General features: G+C 37.0%; 1 protein-coding gene across 7 annotated transcripts; it reads right to left on the reverse strand.

Annotated features, from left to right (window-relative positions):
- Positions 1 to 334: 334 nt before the first annotated feature.
- Positions 335 to 12,257, reverse strand: LOC121429106 (putative L-cysteine desulfhydrase 1). 7 transcript variants are annotated; one of them, XM_041626008.1, is made up of 9 exons: positions 12,025 to 12,211; positions 10,471 to 10,515; positions 9,888 to 9,969; positions 7,671 to 7,971; positions 6,923 to 7,065; positions 6,290 to 6,418; positions 4,742 to 5,005; positions 1,860 to 2,071; positions 335 to 843 (listed from the first exon to the last, which is right to left on the reverse strand). In XM_041626008.1, the coding sequence occupies exons 1-9, from the start codon at positions 12,085 to 12,087 to the stop codon at positions 520 to 522; spliced, it is 1,563 nt and encodes a 520-aa protein (XP_041481942.1). In that variant the 5' UTR covers positions 12,088 to 12,211; the 3' UTR covers positions 335 to 519. The 7 variants fall into 7 exon arrangements, with proteins under 7 accessions (XP_041481942.1, XP_041481943.1, XP_041481944.1 ...); XM_041626009.1 differs by having other exon boundaries at positions 9,888 to 9,963; positions 10,465 to 10,515; XM_041626010.1 differs by lacking the exon at positions 6,290 to 6,418.
- Positions 12,258 to 17,557: the final 5,300 nt, after the last annotated feature.

The raw sequence follows: 17,557 nt of genomic DNA on the forward strand, positions 1-17,557 counted from the left end.
TCACTATTTCTTTTGTATTTTATTATATGAAATATTCTAATTTTCTCTTCATTTTCAAGTGAAACAACAATTAATTCCTCCCTGAACATGTGTAATTAGCATTGTTTAATACTACATGGTTCAGTCAAGATGGTCCTTATGTCAAATCTGTAAACAATGATATATTTTATAATTCAAAACAATAAAAAAATAGTGAGTGATGGACATCATTGACTGTCTCATTTGCATGTCACTGAGTTGTGCATAATCACTGTTTTGTGAAAATAAGCGAAACTTTTAAATGTCATAACTTTCTTACTATTTTACATCCGAGTTTGATCAAATTTTCAGCATTATGCTAGTTTGATTTTTTCTATTTATTCAAATCAACGTATTTCTGGGTGGACTTGACCTTCAACTTACGAACAGCTTTTGAAAATAATCTCCAGGTAATGAGATCACTTCTCTACAAGAGTGATCATACAAAAAATACAAACTGTAAAGTTATTTCCTAATCTAAAAGTAAAGAACATGTTTATCTTATATATCAAGAATATCAATAATTGCATCACGCAGGGCGTGATATTCCTCTTTGTAGTTATAAACTTGAGCGCTGATACGTAGGTAGGTGTTTTTGCCATCGCCTGTTATAGCAGTAACAATGCCATGCTGATTCAAAACCTCATAAGCCAGTTCTCGATTGGTCTTAAAAGTTAATAGTTTCTTGGTTTGCGGGAGAACAATGAGCCGCATGAAGGGCGCCCTCAGGTTTTCCTCGAGTTCAATCCAGGTTGTGCCCCAAGCTTTGGACAACATTTCAGCAGCCCACTGGACAAGCTCAGAATTGTAGGCCGTCACCCGTTCCTAATGTAGATGAAAAGGGATAGAAGGAAAATGATTAATGTGGTTAGAGGGAAGAGAGATTTGGCTTGGATCACATTCTAAAACTGAAATGTTAAATCAAGATTTGAAAGGTTGGGGGAGAAGGAGGATTGACAATCTTTTCCATATCCATTCTTGCATGCATACAGCTGAATCCAACAATTCAAGTGTTGGGTCGAACCAATCAAAGTGGTATAAATGCAACATCTAGAAAAGGTTGTCACTCCAATCTTTTAAAGGTTGATTCAAGATTTTCCGTGGAGAATTAGAAGAGATATTTAAAAAAAAAAGAAAGAAGAAGAGAGGGAGGTGCCGGGAGATAAGGAGAAGATCGAAGAAAATCAAAGAAGATCGAAGAAGAACAAGAAATAGAAAGGGAGGGAAAATGCGAGATTTCTTCATTTTTTTTGTTGAAAATATGGAAATCGTATTTCTCGATGACAGTAACAATGGAAACTTTGATAAAGATATTTTTTTAATATTTTTTATATTCTTTTTAATATTTTTTTTATGCATCTCAATACTATCTAATTAATTATTTTGGCACCCTTTTCAGTATTCCCTTTTTAAACGTGCAATATTTTGTGTAATAGTATTTATATATTTTTATTTATGTCTTGGGAGCGGCATGTGTGGGGGCTCATGCCTTCGGGCAACAGTGATGAATTTCGCTTTTGTGTCCCCTGACCCACATGCCGTTCCCGCATTCTTTGCATGTTAATGTACTGTAAATTTTCTAATGTAATGTGTATGTACTTTTTTATATTGGTCTAATAAATAATAATAATAATAATATTTTTTTTTCTTTTTTATATCATATTTTGCCATCCTGAGATACGTATATTTATGTTCATTCTTAAAAACTCTGATAATTTGACTACATGGTGCGATCAAATGTGTTCGTATTTGTACCCCAATAAACTATATTGAATTTCATGAAATTACTAAAACAAGAGTTTTTTATATCGACTAAAAACAGAAGTAAAAAGTGAACTTGCCAAGCCACCAAGGTAATTCAGGAAGTTGATGCAATGTTTAACAGTGTAGTAAGGGATCGAATCCCTGGTTCCGTTGTCCTGGAAGCGTTCTTGAAGATTCTCCTCAAGCGTGTTGTAAGAGGAGACAGGAGTTTGGATCCAACGCTGATGCTTGGGATGGACGTAGAGCAAGGCACATCCTCTAGGTGAAAAAAGCCACTTGTGCAGATTGCCTAGGAAAGTTAAGTAGGAATCCCAACATGTGAATTTACATTAGTTTGCAGTCTTTGCAGCAATGATATTTTAGTGGAAAGTGTGGGTCAAAATAATGAATAGATCGCTCATATATCTACATCAAATTGTCTAAGCTGCCCCGATAACTTGATATTAAAAAAATGATAAAATTATAATCAGGTTTTATTTACCCAGGGTAGCCACCTCAGTTTGGAAGCTGCTCTACCAACGGGCTCTATGTTATTATAACCCTTCTCCGATATAAATGCTGAGCGCCTAGCAAGAAGGCAGAATGTCCTATTTTTATAAGTATAGACTCTTTGGTGTAACTCGGCCAGGGATCGAACTCACGACCCCCCGTTTATGAGGCAGGCGCTCTAGCTCTAGCATTGAACCACCATGCCTGCATAAGGTTGAAAACAGCGATCTAAGACTATATGTAAGTCTGCACAGAAATACAAAGTATGAAGTCAGGAAAGAATATTTACAGAATAGTAGCGGTCACATGATATATCCCTGGGGAAAACTTATTCTCCAATTTACACAGCAATCATATCTACGACTCTCATTTTACTACGGTTGATGCGTGATTTTGAATAAATTCAACGAGTATTATCAATTAAAAAAACAACAATCAGAGATTCCATCCCTGTATTTCCATTTCCCGTTTTCTAAACCCAATACGCAGAAACAGAATGGACTCTATTAAATAAAAAAAACTATGGGGATTCCAGAACTCAGTGGTCATCGGGTTAACACCATCATGATCTTGTAAGATCCATTCTTCTCAGATCAGATGGCGATATCCATACCGATGAAAACGGCAAAATGTCAGAACCGGAGAGACAGCGATGAATCGAATTTGAAGCATTAATGTACTCATATTGTCACCGGACATGGTGGCTCAGTGGTAGAGCGCCCGCCACGTGAGCGGGAGGTCATAGGTTCGACCCTCAGTAAATTCATAGCATAGATTTAAAATGTAAAATCTTCCCCCTTCTTATCAGGAGCTCGTCGTAATAGGGAGAGGGAAGAGGGAAGGGTGATAAACTAATCATAATGCACGGCCCGCTGGGAGAACACTTCAAGAGAGCTTAAGCGGCTAACCTGGTAAATAAGAATTCGTATTATACATTATTGAATAAAAATCTCATGTATGCCAATTAATTATCTCACTTTCCAGTAAATTGATGACTAGCACATTATTTCTTCCCTTAAATGCTTGAGAAAATGTGTTGTTCTTGTAAAGACAGTCTGCTTCGCTTAAAAAATTATCTAATGATTATATCCTCACTGAACATTTTCGAGGAAATTATTAAAACTTAAATATGGAAGCTTGACAGTGCCGCCCAGATAAACAGATAATCATAATATTGTCATGTCGACATCCTGCTGAAGATGATCAGATTACAGGATCTCAGATGTCATCATGTCTACAATCTTTAAGAAGAGATAGTCAAATGGCAAGATCTTGGAACTCATCATGTCTTCATCTTTCAGAAGAGATGATCAGGGGCCCGCAACACAAAGCTTATCAATCATCGTAGAATATCTTTACGATTTATTATATACAATGTATAATTAAACGCGAAAATCAACACTCTAAAAACAAGAAATGTTAACATTTGAAAGGTTGGAGGGGTGACAACATTTTCTAAATGTTGCATTTACCACTTTAAATGGTTCTACACAACACTTAAAATGTTGGATTCGGCTTTGTACAAGGTTGGATGTAACATTTGGAAAGCCGCACGATCAATTGCTAACCTTTGTGTATACGGGACCCAGATAGCAGTATCTCGTATCTTATAATGTCTAAATCTTTTTGAAGAGACAATCAGATAACAAGATCTTGGGTCCAGGATCTCATCATCTATTCTAAAAGATGAAGACATGATGAGATCTAAGATTTGGTCGTCTGATCATCTCTTCTTCTGGATGATGGCATGACAAGATCCGAGATTTCGTCATCTGACCATCTCTTTTAAATGATGAAGACATAACGAGACCACAGGCTTGACAGGTCATATGATCATCTTGTCTAAGGATGAAGACCTGACGAGACCCGAGATCTTGTCATTTGGGTAGCATTTCATCAACATTTTTGTCCGTTCTGTTGTCAGGTCTGACAACTTATCTTGATTTGATTTGCTGAGAAGCACTGTTACTAGGGTAATTGTCGGATAAATCAAGTTCTATCATAAACGCTGCTCAGATCATCTTTGCTAAAACTGGTACGAGATCCGAGATCTTATCATCTCGTCTTCTAAAGGACGATGACATAAAATCAAAGATCATCTCTTTATTAATGGAGGTCCGTAACACAAATGTTTATGGTTAATCACTAATTTGAAAGAACAATTCTGATTGGTTCCTAGTCAGTATACTGAGCAAATTGTGTATGAAACGATAGTCTTAACGGGGACCACTCTCCGAAGGGATGTCTTCATGATGAGATCCAAGATCTCGTCATCTGATCTTTCGCTCAGACGTCGACGTCCCAAGACAATTAGAACCTTAATATCTGGGGCCCCGCGCCGTAGAACATTTTATACGATCATTGATTGCATTGACTAAAATGTACAATCATTCGTAAAAAAACGTACAATTTAATCGCTAACATTCGTGTTACAAGACCCCGGTGGCACTTTTCAGCGTCCATGACATACCGTAGTAGAAGTCAGCCCCAAGGTCTTCTAACCGAAGCGGGATCTGTCCTGGCGCATGCGCACCATCGATTGCTACCATCACTCCACGGCTGTGGCACAGGTCAACCAGTTCCTTGATGGGCATAACAATCGCTGAGGAAGATGTGATGTGATCAATCATAGCTAGGTTGATACGGGGGTTCTCATCGAGGGCACGGGAATAGTGTTCGATGATCTCCTTGGCTGTCGTCTGCACTGGAATCTTGATAGGTACAATGCTGATATCTGACATGGGAAGCGTTTCATGAAGTGGTATTTTCAGTGGTATTCAAAGATAAAGTTTATATCGGCCAATCGGATACAAGGATGTCAGTGATTGATAAGGGGATATATTGATAAGATGCTTCATGAAACTGGGTCCAAATGGAATTGTGACAGAATTATTGGAATATTACATTCCCTATTTGTCGATGAACGGATAAGAAATGAGGCTTTAAAATGTCTTTCCTCATCAAACTTCCTTGATTCCAACATGTTTATAAAAGTAATATAATTTCACAATGCACGTATGTTATACCTTAAGACTTCTGAGCAGCAATCCCTTTTTAAAGATTTACTGAGATTATTTAGAAGGTAATCAAATTATTGTAATAATTGTAATTCACTCCTATACGGCATTACTGTTAAAGACATGAAAAAATTGCAGACCATTCAAAATAGATCAGCTAGACTTATTTTTAAGGTAAATCGTAGGGAACATACTTCATTATTACAGCAGTGGCATTGGCTTCCAGCCTCTGAACGCATTGTTTTTAAGATTCTTGCTCCTGTTTTTAAAGCACGTATGGGGGAAGCTCCTGGTTATCTATCAGACATAATTAGTAATTATATTCATACGGGCAATACTAGATTCCTTAGATCACATGCTGACCAATACCTCCTTAAAACACAGAAGAAGTTTTAGTTCATATGGTGATAAAGCATTTGCTAATTTTGTGCCCAAATTATGGAATAAACTGCCTGTAACAGTAAGATCTGCTGACAAGTTAAAAACTTTTACATCTCTGCTTAAAACCAATTTATTTGCTCATTGCTTTTTTTTTTCCTTATATGATTTTTTGTGTAACTATAGGTTCAAATATTCATGTTTAGTTCTCTTTCGTAAGTTGTTTCTTTGTTAGGGTTTAGCGTAGGCCTGGTGTTTTTAGAGCCCTTGGGAGTTATGTACCTGCCGGATTGCCTTCTGGGCACGTTCCTTAAACTGCGGGTGAACAGGGCATTAAGATCAGGCACCAGTCCCGTAGATATATTTTAAGTGTTGTTTAATGTAATTATTATTATTAGTTATTTATTGTAAAGCGCTTTGATCATATTTTTGGTAAAGCGCTATATAAGTTCCTGTTAAGTATGTATGTATGTAAATTATGATGGAATTATAGCTATATTTTACTTTCTATTGATTTTCCTATTTTTGTATTCTGAATAAAATCATAAAGTGTGAAGCGATGAAAGGGTTGGGAATTATTCCCACACTGTTGAGAAATCATATGACTATCCATTCATATGTACCTTGGTCAAGTTGATTGAGAGTGGTAACCCAGTAGTCAAGCGTCGTCAACACAGCCTTAAATGTATGATTCGTCACTAAGATCTGGTCACCAGCTCTGAACCTGAAAGATTTTACGATGGCGTTTGTTGCTGGCAAGATGACCAAAAAAAAAGAGAATAAAATTATGTAAGAGTAAATCGGTTTATTTTAGTAGAAATCAGGTCACTTTAAATGAATTCGCGTTATTTTTTGTTTAAAGAACGAATATATTTTGCGTTTGATCATTTTGTTTTTTGATTATTGTATGTCATTTCTGGGGCGGCGCCAGGGTATTTTGAGGAGGAGGGGCATTTTCCCCATTTTTCATCTGGGGTACGACATACCTGTCTTCTCTTATAAATAGTCCGCCCAAGAATTTGTCGAGCAAAAGAAAAAAGGTCTTTAACCACAAATAAAGGATTTCGTATCCCCCCAAAAAAGTTGACAAGCCAAAAAAAAGGTCTTCAACAGGATATAAAGGACATTTTGCACCAGAAAAAAATAGACAAGCAAAAAAAAAAAAAAGGCCTACGACTTCGTCAGGGGGGGATAGGGATACGCCCCTTGCATGGATTGTGACTCGTCCCCCCCCCCATAGGTACGCTTGTGCTTACCAGTTGTAACATTTTCAACCAAGACCAGGTTTTCAGGTTTTGCTCCCACGAACTCGGCAACATTCTTGACGGCATCTTTGTACATAGCTGGACTAAGATAACGGTACCACATTTCAGGATTGGTCTCTCGTTCATCCATCAATCTGGAATTAAGACAAGGTTAAATATTCATGTATCTTTTTTTAGATTTAGACCTAAAAATGGCACATCCTAGACCTATGCACTTTTTTTAATCATGAAGGGTCTGTTTTCTTCACAAATAAATGATGCGGGTTGATTATCTTTTTTAATTCCAATCTGAAAACTTAATATTTTAAGCATTTTAAAAAATAAAATAAACAATTGTATTAGCGCGAAGTGCGAGTTTATTTTAAAGGTATAAATGACAAAAACTGTAACCTTTAAAACACTAATTAACACTCACTCACTAACATTATGCAAACACGACGCGTGAATTATTTTAGCTATATTCTTGTATTCAGCATGTCGCAAAAACAAAATAATAAAAGCTCGAATCACGAGCAAAATAAGTTGTGCATATTGATTTGAAATTGGGATATTAGCCCCATTTTTCCTCTTAAAAAGATCATTATCTCCCTCAACAGGCAATGCGAGCGCGAAGCGCTAGCGATTTTTCTTTTACATGGCCTCAATTTTTATCTTTTGCTTCTATTATTTTTTTTTCCGTTGAAAGGTCAATGACTTCCATATTCTTGAGCGATCCCTGTGTCATTATGGTACCACAAACCTTTTCTGCTCACGGAGAACAATCTGCGGGACGCAGCCATACGCGCCATTATTCACTGTATGTGTACCATCTGGGAAGGAATATTCTCGAGCTCGCAGGCTCTCTCCAAATTCCGGCAAAGGGCCGCTGCCATGGACCGGATCATCGACTTTCTCCGGGACTTTCTCCTGCTTATCTGGCGTCGTCCACCACACCCACGACGCAACTCGTCTCAAGATCTCATAGATGCAAATGGATCCAGAGGCCATGATGACAGCTTGGCGCATGGTCAGGTTCCTCTCAGGCATGCTCGAATTCAAATCTTTGAAGATAAATGAAAGTAAATCAAATCTTCATTATCCAGCTTTGCACACTTTCTCATAATTTGCATGTTTATACTGAATTGTGCATAGAACTGTTTTGTGAAAAATATGCGAAAATTTAAAATGCGATAACTTTCTTATTTTATATCCGATTTTGATGAAATTTTTAGTGTTATGCTCGTTTGATATTTCTCTATTGATTTAAATCAACATTTTCTGGGGTGGACTTGTCCTTTAGGCATCAATTCTCTTAGAGAAGAGAAGAAGAAGACGGGGAGAAAAGGGAGAGGAAGAAGAATAGGAGGAGGCAGAAGAATATGAAGAAGAAGCAGATTGGGAAAAAGCATAAGAAGAAGCAGAAGAGAAGAAGAGGAAGAAGAAGGAGGAGGAGAAGAAGAAGAAATAGAAGCAGAATAAGAAGACGGGTAGAAAAGGAGAGGAAGAGGAAGAAGAATAGGAGGAGGAGGCAGAAGATGGAGAAGAAGCAGATGAAGAAGAAAAAACATAAGAAGAAGAAGAAGAGAAGAGAAGAAGAAGAAGAAAGAAGGAGAAGCGAAAAAGAACAATTCCAACACTACAGAAAACACAGTATTAATTTATTTTAATTGTATCGTAATTTATTAATTTTGCATATATTTGTTATCAGCATTCAACTGGTCTAGCACCACCTACTCTAGTTATATGTGGTTAGATAAGCTGTTTGTGAATCAAAATAATAACCAGTTAATAAAGTAAAAAGAGAATAAGACAGATGGAAAATGAGACCAAATAAGCATTGAATTTGTATGAGACCTATAGCGTAGTGTTCGACGAAACGGCAATTAAACCCAAATCGATGGGTTACTGGAACTTTGGACCTTTTAGAGCTGGACATTCAACGCTATCTTTCTTTGATCGAACGAATTCCGCCTCCTTGTGATAAAGAGAACATAGTCTTTTGTACCAAGGCGTATATGATCAGGCACAGCCTTCCTGGTTTTGGTTTTCTTGGCTGATGCCATTTGTTAGAAAATGCTTTTCAATCAACATGCTGTATTTTTGAAGCAGCAAAATTAAGAAGCAGACGATTTTGTGACATAAAATGTGTTATTATTTGATCCGCACGCATATATGAAGAGATGGTCGCTCTCTCCACGATACAAGCCATGTATCTTTAAGAGGAAAATTGAAAACATGGGCGCCATAAAAGGCAATCAATCACATTGCCTCTATCTTAAAAGAGGCCTATGCATACATTTTCCCAAGTAAAACGCATAGAACCAGTATAGGTAAACTGCCCATCGATTTTCCAGGATTAAAAGATTTATCAGCTTCTATCTACATTGTACGCTTACAGTTTGTGCGATATCATTGTCTAATCATGGAGCTATTACATATAACTGCTTCTTTAAACTCAAGGCCTATTACGGCAGAACACGGTAGGATGAAAATAGAATTATGAAGAGAATATTATATCCAGATCACAATGACGGTCACATGTTAGTAAGTTCATGAACTATTCGATGAGTGTCCATAATAGGTCCATGCAGGACCGAAGATATTTTTTTAACATGTTTTTATTAAGGATTTCATTCAAATGAATGACATAAACTGCATATTAATACAAAAAAGTACAAATCTTCATTTCATATCAACAAGGATATGCAAAAAAGTACATATATATATTTACCAAGAACTGAAGCAAATAAGGACGGAATGAAACTCCATAAAATTATACGTTTATATCTGGAAAAAGAAAGAAAGAAAAGAAAGTCCCCAACCCTCTATGTATTTTAATAATAATTAATGTTAAATGGATACATAAATGATTTGCAGGAAAACAGATATCAACCTAAATGTATTATCATTGCATCCCATTTTAAATCAAGCTTCAACATAACATTACATACACACATACACACACCCATGCACATACCATGCATTGTCTCCAATCTTCGGTCCAATGCAGCAGAGGTGATCAAGAAACAGACCAAGCATGCACAGGCAGCAAACTTTAAAGGGGAAGTTCACCCTGACAAAAAGTTTATTGTAAAAATAGCAGAAAAAATAATAAAAAATATTGCCGAAGGTTTGAGAAAAATTCATCAAATAATTAAAAAGTTATTAGAATTTCAATTATTTGATTTGTGACGTCATATGCGAGCAGCATTTCTACATAGCGAATGGTAAAATTTAAATGAAATGTCATTTTCTTAGAAAATTGAAAATGGTTTTCACTCTACCTTTTGTTTATCTATAGACAAATTATTTTACACCCGATCATGAATAGAAAACAAAATTAAGTCATCAGGAACCATACAAAATTTGAAATTCATGCATTTTATATTACATAACACATGGGGCAGCTGCTCGTTTATGACGTCACATATCCAAAACTTTGAACTCTAATAACTTTCTTACTCTTTAACGGATTTTCCTCAAACCTTCACCAATATTTTTTACTATTTTTTCTACTATTTTTACAACAAAGTTTTCTTCAGGGTGAACTTCCGCTTTAATTGTGACTGACCAATTGGCTTAATAAGCCAGTTCGTAGTTCCTTTCTGCGCATGATCAAAAGATTACACGCATGATCAAAGGAAGGTCATTTGTACTAAAGTGAGATGGTGGTTTAAAATATGAGATAAGCACCAACTTTGATGTCTTGATCATTCATATATTCTTTTGAATAAGGGTTTCATTTACATTCACAAAAAAAATGCATCCACGAACGACTGTTATTTCACAGTTTGCTAAGTATGCTATGATATGCATTCAGAGTAGGAATGCAACAAATACCTTCATTAAGTGTTCGCTGGTGTGCTATTCTAGTCACCTAGTCTATTCTATTTCTTCATCCTGCTATGTAAGGCAAGCTTACGTTATATCTTGCTTTGAAATCTGCCTATCATAATGAAAAAAATGAAAGGTCATTTGACCAAAATTGTACATGAAGTAATAGCTTGGTCACATTTGCTCTACGGCGGCCGTACGGCGAGTCGAAAACGGCCGTTTTAACATTTTTTAACCAGCTACAAATAGGTGGTTTGAATAAAACGGCTGTTATATATATATCGACTCGCCGTACGGCCGCCGTAGATCAAATGTGACCAAGGTATAACTACGAACTGGTCTATTGAGAAAGTCTACAGGAGAGGACGAAAGCTCGCCCCCATAAAACAATATCTTATAACCATTCGATGAGTTTCCATCTGTAATAGGTCCATGCTGGAAAGCACACAACTACAGTGTTTGCCACAGTGTGTTCACAGTGTGGAACACAACAATAACCACCTTCACACAGCATTTCAGTCGTGAATCACATACAGTCACAGTGTCGAGGTGCACAGCGGGGTGATAGCTTGATACTGTTTAATTTGAGCATAATAATGTTAACACTACATACGTGAATATTTCACACAGGCTTATAGGGGTGTTAATTGCAAGAAAATATTTGCGATCAATCGCACATATTCTCTTGCAATTTTACAACTGATAGATCAACATTGGTTATCGCAAATAAGATTAAATTTCTTGTTTCAAGGAGCAGATTAGCAATCAATCACTAATTATACTGCAAGACATATGATTGATTTATATAGGAACCAAATATTGACTTGCAAATGATCGCAAGTTTCTTGCAACACCCCATTAGTCCATTGAACACACTCTGCTCATATTGTATTACCATGTCTTGTCTTGTCTTTCCGTTAATGCCCACAATCATTATATTGATTATTATGGCATATGAACGTCAAGATTGACTTGACTTACCAGGACCGGCAGGTGCAATACACCGGGTGAACACCCTACTCTTTGACGAATAGTGTATTGGTTTTAACGTGCATAGGTTGTGACTCTCCTATACACGGGACCAACATTTGCGTCCTTTCCGATGGACGGAGTGTTTTCCAACTGCATTCACACCTGTACTGAATACAGTGGTGAGGCACGATAACACACAACGCTATAGCATCAGATTTTTTTGTTAGACGCGCGTCCTTTTCAGCAGCCTTATGTGTATTCCTGCATGATCAAATTATTGAAGACTCAAGTAAATTTCAACCACATACCTCACCAAAAGTGTGTCCAATTCCAGCAATGGTGTCGATCCGCAGAAATTGTTCTAAATTCATCTGGGAATCTTACGTACTAATACAAAGCGCCATCCCCCTAATGAATAGAAAGTGAGAGCGGATCAACGCCCATAATGAATTCCAGCATGGTTTATAGATCTGGAACCCAACAAGAGAATCGAAAGCCTACCTGAAGTCAAATCATGACCCGACTCTCGTCGAACTGCATACATACCACTACGCCTAAACAATAAGTTTTTTTTATGGCTTAATGCACAATTTCTTGCTGCGTCCCATAACTGTTCATCGAACCTTGAATACCGTGCTTTTGTTTTGCTTTGAATTTGCGTCTGTACAGCCGTGTGAAAATGAAGCTGTGGGTGCCAATTCTTTTTTCTACCATTGGCTTGCTTACGTATTCATCCCACAAATATGATGTTAAAATACCCTTGAAAAGTGATAGTGGCCTGAAACTTAAAGCACCAAAACTAAGACGTATTGGATTTCTGAAAACTAAAGTCCCGTATTACTCGAACTCTTGCGCATGTTTTAATACGGAACTTCTGTTTTGCGGCGACATTCAGCCCAACCCAGGTCCCATTAATGAGACGCGGAGTTTCGGACCCACCCCTTTAGGTCATGATCGACGTAGATATTCTATATCCGAACTTTATAATCTTTTAGTCAGGCAGCATATGTCATGATTTACCGGCTACTTCGACAAATTGGCTAAGTCTGATTTTTCACTTTTATGTGATTGGTGACATCACAAGGATCAACTTTCAACTTGGTGACAAATTTCTAATGGTCATCTTGACCATGTGAGGGGTCAAAATGGGTTCAATAGGGGTCAATTTTTGGAATTGCCCCGATTGTGTCGAGTTATACATCGAATTGTTTGTCTGGTTATACTGAACAAAAAAGTGTACACAATTATATACTCTTGACCTCCCGTAAAAAAGTTATGACCGGAAATAGCAAAAGGTCAACGAACTTTCGTTACATTGTATATATGGCAAATTACACTGAAGGTGTTAAGAAAGCTATTTTCCGGGGGGTTCTTTCTTTTCTTTTTCATGTTTGTGCTTTTTTATTTTCGATTTTAATAAGTTCACCTTCAGAGGTCCTTATCCAGAAGATATTAGGGTCAAGACAAGGTCAGGGAAAGGTCAAAAGGTCAACATGTAGCTAAAATACACTAAAAGCGACTAGAATCGTAGAAGTCTCATTTTTTATGGGTTCTTTATTTTGAAAAGTCTGTATCTATAACATTAAATAAATTAAGATGCTTATTTAGGAACAAAATAGATTAACAGAGATAGACGTCGAATGCGTTTAGTGTGGTATCATGGTATTGCAAGAATACCTTGAAACAACTTGACAAACCCTTATGCCCTTAAAATCTTATCATCTTCAGGATGTAATAAGTGCAACCAGCTCTTTCCGAGTTTCTTTTTTTTAAGGAAATCAATTTAAGTTCAATTCATTTTCAATTTACTAGTCTTTGATATGTAAAGAAACATTTCCTTCATTGCTTTGTCAGAATATTTCAATCAACAGAAATTATTGTATTGTAGTAGGGTATAAGTGTAATACTATGTTAACAGAATAAACATCGATTGACCAGTGCCCCAGCTCCTAAGAAAGATGCATAACATTTCATTTGGATTAACTTAGGATTGATGATAATATTATAAGTTGGGCTCCAATTGCTCCTTAATTAATTCAAAATGTGTGACGGTTATATTATTTCTGACAAAGAGGCAACATCATGCAGGCATGCGTATTGTAGAAGTGTATGTCAATTATGCTGATGTGATATATTCTGACCATTACTCGATCTCTGGAGCCAAGAAGGACTACACAATTCTGGTGTTGTGCTGTTCTGAGCTAATCATCGGGGCCGCTTTTGCATATTGTAAAGAGAAATTTATAGATTTCGTGCATACTTTTGGTCAATTATTATGTATCTTTCAGTAAAAAAAATATGCAAGTTTTCACAATTTCTGGGGACCGCTGCAACCTCCGCCCGCTGCGGCATGGCAGTGGTTTACTTCAATGAAATTTGATGTGATTATTCTTTCTGGCAACATCGAGGTAGTTCACAAAGTAGGAGAAAAAAAAACGACAAAAGAACAATCAGCATCTATGCATATCACTATCGTGAGAACATGTATTAAGTTTAGATTCACGTTGTATGCTCTGAAAAAAAAAACCTTGATAAACACATGATAAAAAAGTAGGCCTAAAATCCGTGTTAATGACAGCACAATCAGAAATATTGTGCAGTTCTTTTTTTCTCCAGAAATGGTCAGAATATATCACATCAGCATAATGGACACTAACGACTACAGTGAGCATGCCTGAAAAATGTTGCCTTTTCGTTAGAAATAATATAACCGTCACTCGTTCCAATTAATCAAGGAGCAATTGGAGCCCAACTTATCATATCATCCTCAATCCTAACCTCATTATCTTATTCGTATGTTAAGTCAAATAAGATGTTGGGCATCTTTCTTTGGAGTTGGGAGCACTGATCAACAGATGTGTTTATTAGCATAGTATTACACATATACCCCAGTACATTACAATATTTTCTGTTGATTAAAATATTCTGTACAAAGCAAATGGATGAAATGTTTCTTTACATATCAAAGACCGGTAAATTGGAAATGAAAAGAACTTGAATTGAGTTGCTAAATCAAGCAACTCGGAAAGAGCTGGTTGCACTTATAACGTCATGAAGATGATATGATTTTTATAGGTTTTGTCAAGTCGTTTCAAGGTATTCCTGCAATAAACCATGATACGGGCCACACTAAAACTATTCGACGTCTATCACTGTTTATCTATTTTGTTCCTAAATGAGCACATTTTACCCCCTTTTTATCTAATGGATAATGTCTTCTTAGAGACTTTTCAAAATGAAGAACCTACTTCTAAATTCAAACCGCTTTTATTTTGGCTACCAATGAAAGTTTGTTGACCTCTTGACCTTTCCCTGACCTTGTCTTGACCCTTAATATCTTCTGGATAACGACTTCTGAAGATGAACTTATCAAAATAAAAAATAAAAAGTACACACATGCAAAACAGAGAAAACGAAAATATTAGCTTTTTATCACCTTCAGTGTAATTTGCCATAAAAATATACAATGTAACGAAAGTTCGTTGACCTCTTGACATTTCCGGGCATAACTTTTTAATGGGAGGTCAAGAGTATATGATTGTGTACACTCTTTTGTTCAGTATAGCCAGACAAACAATTTGATATATGACTCAATACAATCGGGGAAATTCCAAAAATTGACCCCTATTGAGCCAATTTTGACCCCTCACATGGTCAAGATGACCATTAGAAATTTGTCACCAAGTTGGAAGTTGTTCCTTGTGATGTCACCAATCACATAAAAGTGAAAAATCAGACTTAGCCAATTTTTCGAAGTAAATGACATCTGCTGCATTACTCTTTCTTCTAATGTAACTGTAAGTGCAAGACTTCCTTCTGATACGTGGAAATTGATAAAATCTCTCGGTATATCCAGAAGACCATGTAAATATCGTGGAAGTAGAGGTGGTTCTAGAAAACAACGAAATATTCAAGTCTTGATTACAACTGGTAACCATAGTAAGACCCGTCTCCCAGATACGAGACGCATTGAACATGATAATTTGATCCGAATTAGATGTGATAGATGGAATATGCCAACTCTAATGAATACCAATTCCAGATCTTTAATACCGAAGCTTGACGAACTTTCAGTCTTACTCCATGAACATAAAGTTGATGTGGCATGTATTACAGAAACCTGGTGCCAATCGTCCATCCCGGACTGCTCTCTTTCAATTGATAACTACCACCCCCCTTTCAGATGCAACAGAGATCATACAGTCGGGGGTGGGGTGGCTTGTTACGTCCATTCTTCTGTCCCTGTTACCGTGTTAAGTGATTTGACTGAAGATCTCATCGAATCTCTTTGGGTTAAAATTCAACCACAGCGCTTGCCGAGAAAGTTTAACCCGATAGTTGTTGGTTGTTTGTATTCCCCTCATAATACTAAACAAGAGCACGACCTTATGATACAACACATTTTCAAATCATTAGACAGCATTATGGGTCGTCATCCCAGGGCTGGAATCATATTAATGGGAGACTTTAATCATATGCCTGATAATCGTTTACGTGTGAACTATCAACTTAAACAAATTGTTAAGCAACCTACACGCTTGAATGCTAAACTCGATCTTGTGTACACCAATATGGCAGAGTATTACAACGAGCCAACTGTTGAAGGAGCCCTTGGCCTCTCCGACCATCAGATAGTGTTGTGTAAACCTAAACCGTCCTTTTCTGCCCCTACCCCGAGGAAGTTCAGCAAAGTAACGCGAACTTACAGTCACAATCGGAAGGTTCTTTTTGCGAATGAGCTTGAGAGAGTAAATTGGTCTACACTTTACAGAGCCTAATCTTGCCAACATAAATATGAAATTTTTGAAAAAATATTGCTTACGCTTATAGATAAGTATTTCCCGATGAAAACAGTAACCCGAATTGAATCTGAAAAACCATGGGTAACCGATCGATTCCGTGAAGTGATTCGTGAACGCCAACAAGCCTTTCGCACCAACAAACTTCTCTTCGCTGTTTTCAGAAATAAAGTTAATCGGTTGAGGAAGACCCTTCGCAAGCAACATTATCAAAACTTCGTGGATAGCTTAGGAGATGGACAACACCGCAATTGGTGGAGAGAGGTGAAGTCCTTGTCTGGTCAGCAATCCAACTATGACCCTTTGTCTAACCTCCTGAATAGTCTAGCTGATGGTGATTCGTCAAAACTTGCCGACATGATTAACACTTTTTTCGCGTCTATCTCAGCGGATCTGCCACCATTAAATCATCTTGATAACCCCTTCAACGATGACGAGGATCCGCCCAGTCATGAGTACATTATTAATATATCGGTTGTAGAGAAACAATTAAGGTTAATTGATTCGAGCAAATCGCCCGGCCCTGACCAAATTCCTTCCTGGATTCTTAAAGATTTTTCCAGTATATTAGCTGGTCCAGTATGTTCTATCTTTAATGCGTCGTTTGCCCAAGCGTATATCCCCCCTATTTGGAAGTCGGCTAATATCATACCTATTCCAAAAGTGAACCCTCCAGTCTCAATCGAAAATGATTTACGGCCTATTTCATTAACACCGGTTTTAGGAAAAGTTCTTGAGAGTTTTATTTATAAATGGCTTTGGAAAGAATATTCACCAAATCTTGATAAGAACCAGTTTGGGAGCGTTCCAAGCTCATCTACCACCTTAGCACTCATTGATCTGTGTCATCACTGGTACCAGGAAACGGATGCTAAGAGACAAGCCATTAGAGTGTTACTAGTAGACTTCCAAAAAGCTTTTGACCGAATTAACCACAAGATTCTTATCGATAAACTTGTTAACATTGGTATAAGTCACAAAATTGTCAATTGGATTCGTTCATTTTTGTGTCAAAGAAAACAAAGAGTAAATATAGGTCAAA

The sequence above is a fragment of the Lytechinus variegatus genome, chromosome 15 (genome assembly GCF_018143015.1).
Source record: "Lytechinus variegatus isolate NC3 chromosome 15, Lvar_3.0, whole genome shotgun sequence".
Lineage (NCBI taxonomy): Eukaryota > Metazoa > Echinodermata > Echinoidea > Temnopleuroida > Toxopneustidae > Lytechinus > Lytechinus variegatus.